The sequence below is a fragment of the Theropithecus gelada genome, chromosome 1 (assembly GCF_003255815.1).
Source record: "Theropithecus gelada isolate Dixy chromosome 1, Tgel_1.0, whole genome shotgun sequence".
In the NCBI taxonomy this organism is placed as follows: Eukaryota; Metazoa; Chordata; class Mammalia; order Primates; family Cercopithecidae; genus Theropithecus; species Theropithecus gelada.
Genome location: NC_037668.1, coordinates 127892331 through 127907351, shown reverse-complemented (window position 1 = coordinate 127907351; position 15021 = coordinate 127892331). Strand labels below are relative to the sequence as shown.

General features: G+C 37.4%; 1 protein-coding gene across 1 annotated transcript in view; it reads right to left on the bottom strand.

Moving 5' to 3' along the window:
- Window positions 1–15021, bottom strand: part of PALMD (palmdelphin) — a 48715-nt gene that overhangs the window by 31765 nt on the left and 1929 nt on the right. The window contains exon 3 of the mRNA XM_025359442.1: window positions 52–132. Coding sequence (XP_025215227.1) covers window positions 52–132 — 81 coding nt within the window. The remainder of the gene's footprint in view (window positions 1–51; window positions 133–15021) is intronic.

Here is a 15021-nt window from a genome sequence, read left to right as displayed (position 1 = left end):
AGAATTTTTGAATACAAAAATCATTGAAATGAAATTAAAGCCATAAATTACCTTCAAATGCTGGTGCTTTAGTTTGTCTTCCTCTATTTTCAGACGCTTCTGTGAGATTTCTTCCTGTATTTTTCTTTTATCCTGAAATAAAAAAGTTCCAGTATATTTTATTTTTAAAATTTGCTTAATTACGTTTCCTTGGGGTTGTTGGCACTGTCTGAATGGCTCGTTAGTGATTTTTTTTTGGCATTGGTGCGAAACTGCTTTGGAAACTCCTATTTCAAAGCAAAGGAGAGCAAAGTGAGACATTTGAAGCATTTTCCTGATGGGAAAGCACATGAAAAGGTACCTTTTCAAAGAGGGCTTAAACATCCTTCTTCACTCCCCTTTTCTTTCTTCCCCATTAGTCTAGCAAGATTGACCTACTGAGTGATGTAATCGCAAAAGTGAATTGTAAGGAGACAGTTTTGAAATAGATGTGAGGAAACATCGTGAGAAGAGAGACTGATCCTGGCCCAAGGTTTGAGAAGCTTCTGGGTGAAAGAACTTATGTGGCAAAACTGGTCAACCTATGGATCATTAGAAACACTAGGAAGTTGGAAAGTGGGACTGTTTCCTCCTTGTATAGCCTGCTATGGGAAGATAGAGGAAAATAGTTTAGATAGTGCTTCTTAACACTAAGAAGGCTTTTTAGCTCAGGTAAAACAAAACTCATGAAGATATATTGTATCTTTCACCAAGTTTAAATTACATTACTTCAGACAACCCAGAAAGCATAACTACTAATACAAAAAGGTTGTACTTTTAAGAAAATATAGCAAATATACTAAGTAGATAGCCTGGGTTTGACTTCTGCCTCCTCCACTTACTATCTCTGTGTCTTGGGACAAAATCCTTAGCTTCTCTGTGCCTCAATGACCTCATCTGTAAAATGAGGATACTGAGAGTACCTACTTCATAAGATGTGAGCATTAAATGAGCTGATATATGCAAAAGTTTCTAGAACAGTGCTCGTCACAGTGCTCTAGAGGTATTTAATAACATTAAATAAATAAATATATAACTTGTTAATCACACAGAAAGCAACACATTAAATCTGACAGTGCTTTCATTAGCTTGAAATGTTTTAGAGATTCTCTGGAATTGTTTGAGACATATGACTAGTCATACAAAAAGGTCTTTATTTCCTCATTTTTGATCAGAGGTGACATTCTCTCCATCTTATTAATATGTGTTGGTTTTAAATCTGCTTTCAAAATTAAAAACTCCCAAAGGATGAAATTTTGTTGCCAATGAAGACATCCAAAAGAAGTAAGCTATAAAGGTAATTTAGAAGAAGGAGATCCAAAAATATTTGGCAGTGTTATTGATATAAGTGCATTATTGATATATAAGTGCATGGCTTCCCTGATGTGACTATTTTGAAGATAAAAACTCTTTTTTGATGTATAATTTCAGGTACATTTGTTGAAGAAAAGCAACATATTGCTCTCCAACTGTATGCTGTGTTTCTCTTTGCATGTCAGGAGAATATATGATTTCATCAGCTTATTATTATTATTGAGATAAGGTCTTATTCTGTTGCCCAGGCTGGAGTGCAGTGATAATCACGGCTCACTGTAGCCTTGATGTCCTGGGCTCAAACAATCCTCCTATCTTAGCCTCCTGAGTAGCTGGGACTACAGCGCGCACTACCATGCCTGGCTAATTTTTTGATGTTTTATTGAGACAGGGTCTCACTATGTGACTCGGGCTATATCAGCTTACTTTCAAAATTTCATAAGTATTTCTTTTGGAAAAAAAATAGCTAGGCAACAGGCATGCATCTTGAGAACCACTTCTTTCTTTGGATGAAATCTGGCCATTAGTAACAAAAACTCTGGAAGCCTCTGTGAGTCAGTTCTTCACTATCTCTAGAGGTTGTTATTGAGCAAATATTAATTATATTTTAAATTCATTGTGCCAAACATTTTGGTAATTATTTTTCAGGCACCATTTTACTTCATACTCATCATAACAAAGAGATACTATGATAATTTCCATTTACAAAGAGGAAATGGAAATTTAGGGGAAATTAACTCATCCAAGTTTCATCTGACAATTATCAGAGCCAGGATTTGAACCCAGGCAGTCTGAAGTCAGCCTCCACACTCCTAGCCAATTCACTGTGCCATTCCCTGGAGTGGAAAGTTAATCAAGCTGGTCACAAATTCTGCCTTTTTCTTCTCCTTCATGAAGTACTGTGGCCAGGAGGCAGCACTGGGACAAGCAGCACTGAGTGTGACCTCTCATTAGCAGGGAGCACATTTTTAGCTCCCTAGAGGCTGGTGCTGCAACTAGCTCTCCATGAAAAGCCCATAGAGAAGAGCATGTTTTGTGTCGTGGACAGGATTGCTGAACTCAGCAATGCCTCCCCACCCCTGCTCATTGCCAGTTTGGGCTAGTTTGCCATTTGTGCTAGTTTCATCTTGGGGTTAGTAATCAGGTAATTGAATCTGTGGGTAGAGGCATGGCATCTGGAGTATTTTGGCAACACCAGGCTTATACAAGAGTTGCTAAGGAATACTAATGTTTTGTCACTCAGAGGTAATATAATGCCTCTCTTGTATCAGTCTAGGTATGTAGGAAGGAAATTTCATAATGTTTATAGGCACGATCCTATTTTAAGATAGGTGTACTTTTTCCTCATAAGATATTCATCAGCACAGAGTTATTGTTTCTTTGCCAAATTTCACTGGACTCTGTTAGCATTAATGAAAAATAGTATGACAATAACTTTGTTTCAGTATAGCAGAATAAACTATAAGTCAACCTTAAGATGTTTATCTGCCGGGCGCGGTGGCTCAAGCCTGTAATCCCAGCACTTTGGGAGGCCGAGGCGGGCGGATCACGAGGTCAGGAGATCGAGACCATCCTGGCTAACACAGTGAAACCCCGTCTCTACTAAAAATACAAAAACTTAGCCGGGCGAGGTGGCAGGCGCCTGTAGTCCCAGCTACTCGGGAGGCTGAGGCAGGAGAATGGCGTGAACCCGGGAGGTGGAGCTTGCAGTGAGCTGAGATCCGGCCACTGCACTCCAGCCTGGGTGACAGAGCGAGACTCCGTCTCAAAAAAAAAAAAAAAAAAAAAAAAAAAAAAGATGTTTATCTAGCTCGGTTGCTAGTGTACCAAAAGTTATCATCGTCAGCTAATTTCTTCCCAAATTTTCATGGAGCAAATAAATGTGAAATGCCATCTGCTTCCCCAAATTTCCCCAGCACCTGGAGCACTTCTATAGATAGCTGTCACAACCTGGCACATCAGACGTTACTGGTTATTAACGTAACCATTATGAATAACATATTGTTGCTTATTTCTCAATGTTCAACTACCTTGACTTTTTGTTCAATGGGCATTTACCTAGATTTTTAGCCATCTGACAGCCTATTTTAGCAACTGACGCCCACAAATTTCAATCAGGAAAAGGTTATCTCTTAATTATTTTGAAAATTAATTTATTCACCTTGTACAACTATAAAGTTATTGTGACCATCTATTAATATGATCCAATGATATTAACACAATCACATATTTGATAAAAAGTAAGCACAATGCTTAAGAGTATAAGTATTTTAGTTATATTATTGATTAACAATGTGCTAAATTCTAATATGCCTAATCCTGTCAAGAAGGCAGAATTGCCTTCTTGTTTGATTATTGATTTATTCAACACTTAGCTACTTATGTGCAAATGCTATATTCAAGATGACATTAGGAGTTGTGCAGTGTTTAAAAATTATTTGGTAGATGTGAGTTTACATTCTTTTTTTTTTTTTTTTTTTTAGACAGCATCTTGCTCTGTCACAGAGGCTGGAGTGCAGTGGCATAATCGTAGCTCACTGAAGTTTCAATTTCCCAGGCTCAAATCATCCTCCTGCCTCAGCCTCTCAAGTAGCTGGGACTATGGGTGCACATCACCACACCTGGCTATATTTTTTATTTTTATTTTTAAGAGACACAAGGTCTTTCTGTGTTGCCCAGGTTGGTTTCAAACTCCTGAGTTCAAATGATCCTCCCACCTTGGCTAAAGAAAGTAATTTGTGCAAGTAACTGTAGTCTAAGAAATAAAGTTATTACATGTAATAGTTTTTCTTTCTGTCTTTACTTTTTTTTTTTTTTTTTTTTTTTGAGACAGAGTCTTGCACCATCATTTAGTCTGGAGTGCTAGATTGTAGTGGCACAATCTTAACTCACTGCAACCTCTGCCTCCTGGTCTCAAGTGATTCTCGTGCCTGAGCCTCCCGAGTAGATGAGATTACAGGCATGCCCAACCACGCCCGGGTCATTTTTGTATTTTTAGTAGAGATAATGGAGTTTTGCCATGTTGGCCAGGCTGGTCTTGAAATCCTGGCCTCAAGTGATCTGCTTGCCTTGGCCTCCCAAAGTGTTGGGATTACAGGCGCGAGCCACTGCGCCAGCCAACATATAATAACTTTAGTAGTAACACATGATATCACTAAGGCACTAGTAAGGATGCAGGTTGAGGGGAGACAGGGAGAGGTTGTTCCTAGCTGATGTCATTAAGAGAAACTTTGAAGCATCTGAGTGCAATATTTTGGGTGGTTACAGTGGGGCTGGGGAGTAGGGAGAAAGGGCATTCAAGTCAAGGGCTTGATGTGAGCAACAGCCTGGAACCAGCACACTGGGACATTATTTAAAACAACAAGTCTGGAATCTAAGTTACCATATAAGGAGTAGCAGGAAATTAAGGACAACCAGATGAGGATAGATTCTCAGTAGCGAATACTGAATGGCATGACAAAGGGTTTAGAATTTATTTACATATTGAGATAAGGAGCAATAAAAAGTTTTCAGGGGAAGAAGAATCATAGAGTTAAAAGCATGTTTTAAGAAGTTGAATATGGCCTCATTGTATAGTAGCTGTGGAAGGGAGAGAACAGAAAGAGGAGAATCAGTTAGGCCACTGCACAACTCATACATAAGGCCATGAGAGCGTGAATGAGAAGGAGCAGAGGTTACGGATGTCAGAGTTAATAAGGAGTTAGATTTGTCAGGACTTGGCAACTGATGACATCTCATTGAGGAAAAGGAAAGTGTCAAATGGAATGTAAGGCTCTTATGCTTAGGCAACTGACGGGAGAGCAGAATGACACATAGAAATAGGAGTATCAGGAGAAGGAAGATTTTGGGAAAAAAGATGGATTCACCAAGTTTGAGGTGACCTTGGGCCAAATAGGTGGAATTATCTGCTAGGCAGTTGGAATGTTGGATGGAGAGAGATGAAGAATCAGAGCTAGAGATAAAGATGTGGGAGTTTTGAAAGGGATAGATGAGAGCAATGGGAGACATTTTTTATGAAAAGAAAAGGAGGCTAAGGAGAGCCTCCATGAAGCACCTACCTTTAATGGGTATCGGAGAAGGGGAACCCATGTGGAAGTTTATTTTGGGTCAGTCTGATATTATTTATAATAGGACTTGGTGAATTTGGCTGCATAACTGAAAGGAGCAATGAACGAACACATGTTATTTCAAACAAACAGATTGTGGGGAGCGCAAAGGGCAACCACTGAGTCATGATATTGTAAGTTGTGAGAGATCTACTAATCCTAGAGTCCAAATGCTTCATTTTACATGTAAGAGTTTGAAACCTTAAGAGGTTAAGTGGCTTGCTTAGAAAGGTATTTAGTAGCAGGGCCAAGACTTGTAAGAAGATCTTAATTCTCAGTCCTGGGCTCTTTTTACTTCTCACTATCTCTACAAAAGAAAAGCATGGTTGTGGGCATTTAGGCAAGGATAAAAGTAAAGAAAAATAGAAGCCATCATACTACTTGACTAGAAAGAGGGTATAGGTAGTTTTTCTAAACCATCTGAAACAATTGGAAGAGGCAAGTTAGAGCAATGACTGAAGAATTAAAATAGTTGAATGTTTTCAGGTTCATTTTGCTAGAAGCTGATAATCTTACAACTTCATGATTAGCTTTGCTGATATTTTCATTGCCTAGGGTCCGAAAAGAACACTAGTAGAAACCTCTTATTTGAATGTAATTACTACCAACAGTGCAGAGTTGGTGGTGTACAAGTAATGGTAACTTGGAAAAAAAGAGATGTGCTAACAATATTCTTAGGAAAGAATCCAGGGCATAATTAGAAGTTTACCAGATTTCAGTAAAAGTATGTCTTAACGATTCTTGAGAAACATTCTTAAAAAAATTATTGAAAATGGAGCAAAAATTTCAAGAGGGAACACAGATCATAAGGCGTGGGCAATTTACGAATGGAAACATGGATACACAATTAAAAATGATGTCGGGTAAGAGGAAAAGAGAGCTACTATTTAAAAAAATAAAACCAAATCATTTACTATCACTGAGAGTTTCCCAATAAGTTCACACAACCAAGAATGAAGATAGGACGGTGACACTTATTTATAATAGTGTAAATAAGGTAAAAATTCAGGGTGATGTGAAGATGTGAAACATGAAAACACCGAGGGCACAAAAAGTGCATGTGTGTGTGTGCGTGTGTGTGTATGCATGTGTGTTATGCTAAGAACAAAAAGATAAAGGCAACAAGATGACTGCTGAGATACATAGCATAATATTAAAATGACAGAGGTAAAATACTATTCCGTTTCTACTTTACTTTCATATTTTTGATTAAGGAGAATAATCTTGATCCTCAAAAGGGTAGAACAAAAATGTCTAAAGGGAAATCAAAGCTGAAGAAGAAATACAGCATTAAAGACAGAGCTGCTCTAGTCTTCAGTCTCTGATGGGTTTCATTTCAGTGGGTAGAAAAATTTATAGACATGACAGAAAAATATTGTTAAGTAACCTCCTTGGAATCTTGGATGAAGTGAAAAGATACCAGAAGACTGAAAGTGGCAAATGACCCAATTTTTTGAAGAGGCAAAGAGGTGAATAATGAATATTTAAAGACTGGTGAAATTATGGATTAATCCCTAGCAAAGTTGTAGAGTGAACTGCATCTAGACAAGGAATGTGGTATTTAGACAAGGAATAAGTCTAGGTGGTAGCAGTTGATAACTAAAAACAAAGCATTTAAAACACACTATTTTTTATTGCTTAATTATTTCAAGATCTGCAGATAACAAAGGTTTAAGCTGGTTTTAATGATAACTAACATTTATTAATTTTTTAATGTTTTTAATATTATTTGTCATCTAAGACTCAATAATTATTCATCCATATTTTCTTTTAAAAAATGACTGTAATTCAGCTGAATTTATTTTGATTCATCATAGATGCTGAGTAATTGTTTTTCTAAATTTTTAACTATGTATCTGAAGTTTTATCAAATAATTATTTCCTATTGACTTAGGATGAAACTTTTATTACTTACTAATTTTTGAAACTGTACATTAGGGTCTGGTTGCAGGTTATCTGTATAGTTTTCCAACTATTGATTCTGGTACCAATACTGCATAGTTTAGATCATTTACCAATTAGATACATTCAAGTTTTCCTTTATTGCTCTTATCAAAAATGTATTGATTAATAGCCATAGTTTATTTTTCTAGTTGGACTTTGGAATTGTTTCGTTAAATTCCAATAGAAACAAAATCGAAAACCCAACTAATTCCTTATTTATCCACATTCCCCACCAAATCAGAGAAATCAACCAACCAACCAACCAACCAACCAACCAAACAAGCAAAAATCTACACACCTTGATGAAATTTAAAAAGTTACTCTTAATGGTCACTATCCAGAGATAATCAGAGATTGATAATGTTATATAAGATTTATATCTGCATAGTTTATTACAGTTCATATAAAATTGGGATTATTTTTACATGTTTAGTAATATAAATTGGCCACACCAGCAATGGATGAGAATATCTCCTTAGAGATATTGTTTGAAACTGTATTAAACTGAAAATAAATTTGGAAGTATATGATAACTTTTCTGTTTTAAAACTGCACTTTCAGGAATAATATGTGTCTCTGGTCACATATAGTATGTCACTTGGTAAAGTTTTGTTAAATACTGCCCATTTCCTTAGTAGGTATAAAAATGCAAACATTTCTTCATGTAAATCTGGCATACTTCCTTACTAGTATTATTTTTAAATTTTAACATTGCAAAATGTTGTAGCTATTAAGGATGGAAAATTTTCACATTATATTTTCTGATTAATTTTTGTTTTACAGAAAACTACTGCTTTTTATATATTCATTGTGTATCTGGATTCTTTACTGAACTTTCAAGTCAATTCTTATTCTTAACCTTAGAGACACTGAAGATGAAAACTAGAGAGTTCATTAACTTTCTCAAGTCACGTGATTGATCGAGTGGTGGAACTTGTGTCAAACCTGATTTTCTACAATTCCAGGGGTGATGCTTTTTTATCTTTTTATTTTTATTATTTGCTTTCTTCCTTATTGCTTTCCAAATATATCAATAGAAATACAATTCCCCAAATAAGGGACATTAGAACAGCAAGGGGCTTTATACTCATCAGAGTTCTGATCAACTCTTAGCACCAACTTCTAACAGTTACACTGACAATTTGGAGACTGTCTGGAATGAGTCTGTGAAGAATGACTGAAATCCAGAAAACAAAGCTGCATAGCTTCAGTGGCAGGAGTCATGATAATTGGGTGGAAGTTAAAGGCAACCAGATTCTGGTACATTATGTCAGAACTCTTAACCCACAGAGTTGTTCTCAAATGGAAAAGGGTGTTTTAAGGGGTGTTGATCCACCTGCTATCGAAGTGCTCAAGGAGAAGCTCAAGGTGAGCTTGAGCATGGTGTTAACAGAGTGAGGACATGGATAAAGAAGTTTCTACATTTTCTTCTGTTCCAATGATTATGCCTGCATCTAGCTTTGAAATATCCTACTTCTTAAGTTAGCCATGGGAATTGGGCATGGTTATCACTACTATTTATGGGGTGAATTAAAAGCACAAATTTTCTAAACCCCATTTATCAAATAATTGTAGTCTTCTTTCCCAACCTTACAACACATTCTAACAGACCTCTAAACAGAATCCAGTGTGTGTTTTACTTATTTATTCCTTTGTCTACCCTATCTTGTTTGTTCTAACAAATAGCGACAAAACAAAACAAAACCAGGATAAACAGCAAACACAAAACAAACCCCTGAATAATCAAGGGGTGATGGTAAACTTGGCCAGGTCTTCAGTGAAGAAAAATCTGTCAGTAGGCCAGACAATCATTAGCTTTCACCCTTTCTCAGCTTGATTGTATTTGTTCATTCATTCATTCACCCACTCAGGACGGTTTGTTTTGTTTTGTTTTGTTTTGGTGCTCCAGCTAGTGTTGAGCTCTTTGTTGAGGGAACTGTGAAAGATGCAAGGATGTCTTTGTCTTGAGAATTCCTGGCTGGAGGGAAGAAGCTACGTAAAGATGTGGGATGGGGAGGAAGGCAGAGGCAAAAAGGGCCTGAACTATTAGGTGTTCTGAAAAATCACTTTGATTCTGTTCCAACCCTCTTAAAACAATAACAAATGCTTCTGAAATGACACCACAATCTCTTCTTGCCCACTTCTATTCCTTGCAAACTGGGGAAAGTAGGAGGAAACTGCAGAGGTGGAGAACTGCTTCAGGTTAGAAAATGTGGTTAAGCAAAGCAGAACCTCCATAGTTTCTTCTCTTGACTCCACTTCAAACTGTATTCACAAGCGTGAACAACAGAAATCTGAGGAAGTTCTTTTCCTTTTTTTCTTTTCTTTTTTCTTTCCTTTCCTTTTCTCTTTTCCGTCTTTTCCCTTCCCTTCCCCTTCCCCTTCCCTTCCCTTTCCTTTCCTGATGGAGTCTCACTCTGTTACCGAGGCTGGCGTGCAGTGACGCAATCATGGCTCACCGCAACCTCTGCCTCCCAGGTTCAAGTGATTCTCGTGCCTCAGCCTCCCAAGTAGCTGGGATTACAAGCATGGACCACCATGCCCAGCTAATTTTTGTATTTTTGGTAGAGACTGGGTTTCAGCGTGTTGGCCAGGCTGGTTTTATACTCCTGGCCTTAAGTGATCTGCCTGCCTCAACCTCCCAAAGTGCTGGGATTATAGACATGAGCCACCGTGCCCAGCCAGAAATCTGAGGAAGTCCTGAACAGGGGTCAGGGGTGTGATTTTGATGTTTATAAAAATTTATCATGATGGTCAGAGAATCCGATAAGCAGAGGAATGGATTCAAGTTCCAACATTTGACTAATTCCTTAGCTTTTCTTGGCCTTGGCTTTCTACTATAAAACGGGAATGATAACATATGCTTTTGAAAATACTCATAGGACTAATTAGACAAATGAGATAAAATGGATGTGAAAGTTTTATTTTTCATAGCCTAAATGCTATGTAAGAATAGGCACTGTTATTATTGTTAGAAATCTCACAATTCTTTTTCTTAGGAGATGTCCATTTTATTCCACAGTTGTTAGCATATTTGATTAATAATAGCTGTTGTAGCCCACTTTGCTATGTTACATCATCCTGTGTCAATCACTGATACATTTAATAGGTTGAAAACTTGATGCTTAGGACAGAAGAATCTAGTTTTAAGTTCCATTCAGAACTTCTGAGGATAACCTAGCTGTGTGTCTTAAGTGGCTTGACTGAATCCTCTCAGTCCCTGGGATTTTATGTAGAAACTATAATTACAGATCTCACTCAAACTGCTTTGATGATGTTTTAGGAAAATGTGCATGCCACAGGGTTCTGGGTAAGGGAACTTCTTAAGCAGTAAATGTTCATGGAGTCTCTTCCCAAAATGACATTACTATCATTTAAATAAATTAAAATATTCTTATTTCATTTTAAGAGAGGGTAGGTAGTTGGAGACTGTAGATTAAAAAGTGGAAGTCCTATTGCAGTTTTAGCATTGAACTATGTTACATTTGTTTATACTCTGGTTAGTCTTAGATGCTTATTCTCTAATTTGTTTTAATCATAGTTTTCTAAAGAAGCAGCTTTTCCTTTCAACCATCCAGTAATGTTCAGAAAGTTCATGGGGATCTTTGTCAGTAGAGGATTTAGCAAAGTAGCATTATCATTCTGTTGCACAGTGGAAAAACCTTCCCTAGTTATCAAAAAGCAGTTTCCTTAATGAGCTATCAAAATTATTATACCTCATCACATGGTCTCCTTTATGGGTGGGCTATTATGTTTGGCAAAGAAGTGTGGCATACCACATTTGTTTGAAGAAACCTTTCTGTCTCTGGAAGAAACATGTAATCTTGGTACAGCACTGTGGAAAATTGTGCTGAGGTTACATTGTTGACTATTGTGGCATGGGACTTTTTTATTTAGAAGATTGCTACATCTTCATGTACCATCTTCATGTGAATTTCTTTGGAAGCTCATGACAAATTAGAAGTTGTTCCTCTAACTATGTCTTCATCATGAGATATGTTGGTTAACAATGGGGCATTATACATTCTTTGGCCACTGGTACTTTAAGAATTCCTTAGAACTCTAAATAATACAATGATCCAAACACATGTTAAGGTATGCCTTTGTTAAAGACCCAGGCTAGTTTACACTTGTTTTTACTCTCTCACTGATTCAGATAGAGCGAATAAGGAAAAATATATATGGCCAGTCTGGAATACAGAAGCAGGGCTGACTTCTTGGGTTTGTGACCTGTGAAGTCACCCAGGGCATCATGCTCAGAAGGGCCTAGCACTTAGATCAAAGCTCTGTTGTCACCGCCTTGAAATTTTGAATACCTTTTGAACAAGGGCCACCACATTCCATTGTGTTTTTGGCCCCACAAATCACACGGCAGGTCTTGCTTTGGGCCACTGCCTTATTGACTGTTAGATGATCCCAGATATTGACAAAAAGGGAACAAGATGAGGTAGAGTGCTCGGAGACACTTGTAACAGGGAACATGTGCTAAAGAAGTAACTAGAACCCATCTGTGTTCATGTTATTGTTTTAATATTGGTCTCTGTACTGTGGAGATTTCTGTTTTATGTAAAGAACTCCATGCCTCTTAAATTCCTATATTTACAAATCAAGAAAAACTTATTTGGGTATTTGGGAGTGGAAAGCAGTAGGGAGTGGATCTGGGGAAATGTGAGAGGTTTGTTTTTTTTTTTTTTCATCATGAGTGGCTTTGGCCAGCAAAATCTGGCTCTGCTGCTTAAATTCCAGTGTCAGGACTTTATATGGCTCCTTTCCAAATGGAGGCAGTCCTAAGCAGGTGCTTGTACTTGTGATTATTTTTTTTGTCCAACTTTTGACAGAACTCACCCCTTCACGTCTAGGCTCAAACGTCACCCTCTTTGTGAAGCCCATCCTGACCACTCTATTTAAACTTACAACGCACTCCCATCCCCACTCCTCACACTCCAGATTCCCCTTATTTCACCTCTTTTCATTCAAATGCACAAGGTGTGGTGCATAGTAGGTGCCTAATAACCATTAATTGAATAGAGGCATGAGAGACTGTGTTGATAACACACATTCCTTACAATTAAAGGCAAGCCTGGATGAGAATAAAATGTCTGCTTTCTTCTTACTCTCTTTTCCTCAGTGGAGTCTGTTCTCTGAAAGTGGATTCTGGTTCCTTTTTTTTTTTTTTTTTTTTTTTTTTTTTTTTTTTTTTGAGACGGAGTCTCGCGCTGCGTCACCCAGGCTGGAGTGCAGTGGCGCGATCTCGGCTCACTGCAAGCTCCGCCTCCCAGGTTCACGCCATTCTCCTGCCTCAGCCTCCGAGTAGCTGGGCCTAACTTCCTCTGAGTTCATCCTTCAAATAGAACTGAGTCTCTGGTCACAAGACAGTCTAAGATCTAATTTTCCAGTTTGAGCATATTCATATTTGTAATGGTATTTTCCAATGTCACTGTAGGCATGGGGGTAAGAAAATGTATTAGCTGTGGAGGAGATGTCAAGAGTATACGGAATGTCACTCATTCTAAGGGAATCTTTGTGTTTTTGAGGAGAGATTCCTTGGGCCTTTTCATTGTTCTTCAGTGTGGCCCACGTTCACTTTCAGACAGGAACTCTGCAGGGATAACTCTGTCAGTGGTACATTCAGTCCTTCATCTCATGCTTCTCGAGAGTGCTGGAGTCATTGGTATCCTCAGTTCCAGTATTGTTAAAGGTGAATTTCAAATTACTAGTCTATTTCAAAATACTATTGAGTTCCAGTTAACTCTCCTTTTGTAGAAAGATCAACTATTTTTAAAAATGTGTACTGACTTGAAAAGGGCCTCAAGAGACATTTTAAAGATCAACATAATATTTAATTAACTTTAAGCAGCCCTGCTTTAAAATTATAGTTGAAAACTGAACTTCTAGGCAAAGGGGTACTTTGACCATTAATTTGGTAAGGGAAGAGTTGGTGCATGGATAAAGTAATAAGGAAGAACATGAAAGCAATTGTGTAAAATAGAATCTATGTTTGGTACACCCAAACTGAAGTACCTACCCTTGAACAATTGTTTCTACATACTATCATAATTTTGCTCTTATTCTCTTTAAATCTTTGAGAAGACGTCTGACTAATCAAAAATTCAATTTACTGATCTGATATGAGAAATGAATGGCTTCACGATAGTTATTTAGTTTTCAATTTGAGAACCTAAGTATCTCATTTCAACTACTTAATGTGTTTAATCTTTTTTTTTTTTTTTAAGAAAAAGAAAAAGATGGGCACTTGGATCTTGGTTCTGTCAAATTCTAGGTATATTTTTTCAATTTATTTTTTCAATTCTCTTTTCAATTTATTTTTTCAATTCTTTGCAGTGAACATAATGACTTTTTAGGCACTTGAAACCAGATAGAATAAATACAACTGTGAAGATTATTTTATTTTATAGCCAGTCATTGGAGAAACAAATTTTAATGTAAAAATGAAATAAATCCTATAGTGTAAAAGTTTTTTTCTTTTTTTTCTTCCAAAGTGAGGTCTATGTGTTGGTATGTCTGGGTGCATTTTTCTGATTTCATTCTTGAAGAATATAAAAAATTATTTCCAGTGTAGGTAAACAGGAGGAAAAAGCTAAAATGCAAAGATTCTCACTGAGTTTTAGTCTAGATTGGAGATTCTGAGGCTTAAGTACTTCCAAAAATGAAATAATTCTTGCAAACTCTCTGCATACTCTGTGATTTTGTTTTCCTAGAGGGGAAGAGACTAGCTGAGGTGGCTTCCTGGGCAAGGCAAGGGTGAGGGCGAGGAAAGCTGGCATGTCCCAGGGCGTCCAAGAGGGAGGAGACTGGATGTGCTGTTTCCATGGACACACCACTGCTCCACTTTTCCTCTAGGTGGTGACAAATGTGACTGGATTTAGCCTGCTGAGGTGTAGGCTGGTTTATGAGAAATTTGTTCCCATAAAGTTTTTCCAGTTTTTTCCCTACAACCTTTATACAAGTAGATTACTTCCAAGCTAGAATTACTTTGTGATCTTACGTTGGAGATTTGTTTAATCCTTTCTAATGGGATATATTCAGGCTGATGGAATAATCCAAATATTTTTTTAATCATCAAAAAAGCCTACATCTGTATATTCAGGAACCTACTTACTCTCTTGATGGCTTTTAAGGCATTATGACGATTTTCTGTTTCTATTTGCAATTGGAACCTTCAGTGACTAAGATTCCTAGCCTTAGAAATAACTGTATACAGCCATATCTTTGGAAATGTGTGGTTTTGGTAAGAGTTATAAGGTGCACTGGAGGGAAAAAGGGCTCGAGCAAGGGTGTGCCCCAACTGAAAGAGGAAAATTCAGAACAAGGGTCTACTTGTCTATTTCAATTAGCTAATTAGGAGATATAAGCATTAGAAATAGTGGAGCTTGTGACCACACAACTCACGCAGTCTAATAAAGTAACCTTTAGACAACAGCTGTAATGTAACAGGCCCGTGCCAAAAACAACAGAGCAGAGCCGAGTTCCTGTCCCTTAAAGCAGGACAGCTGAGATGGTGTCTCAGTGTAACAACAAAAAAGAACAAAACAAAACAAACAACAATCCCGATCAAGGTTTTCTGAAGAGAGGAAAATGTAATAATTAGAAGCTAGACATTTAGCAAAGCATTGTTTTA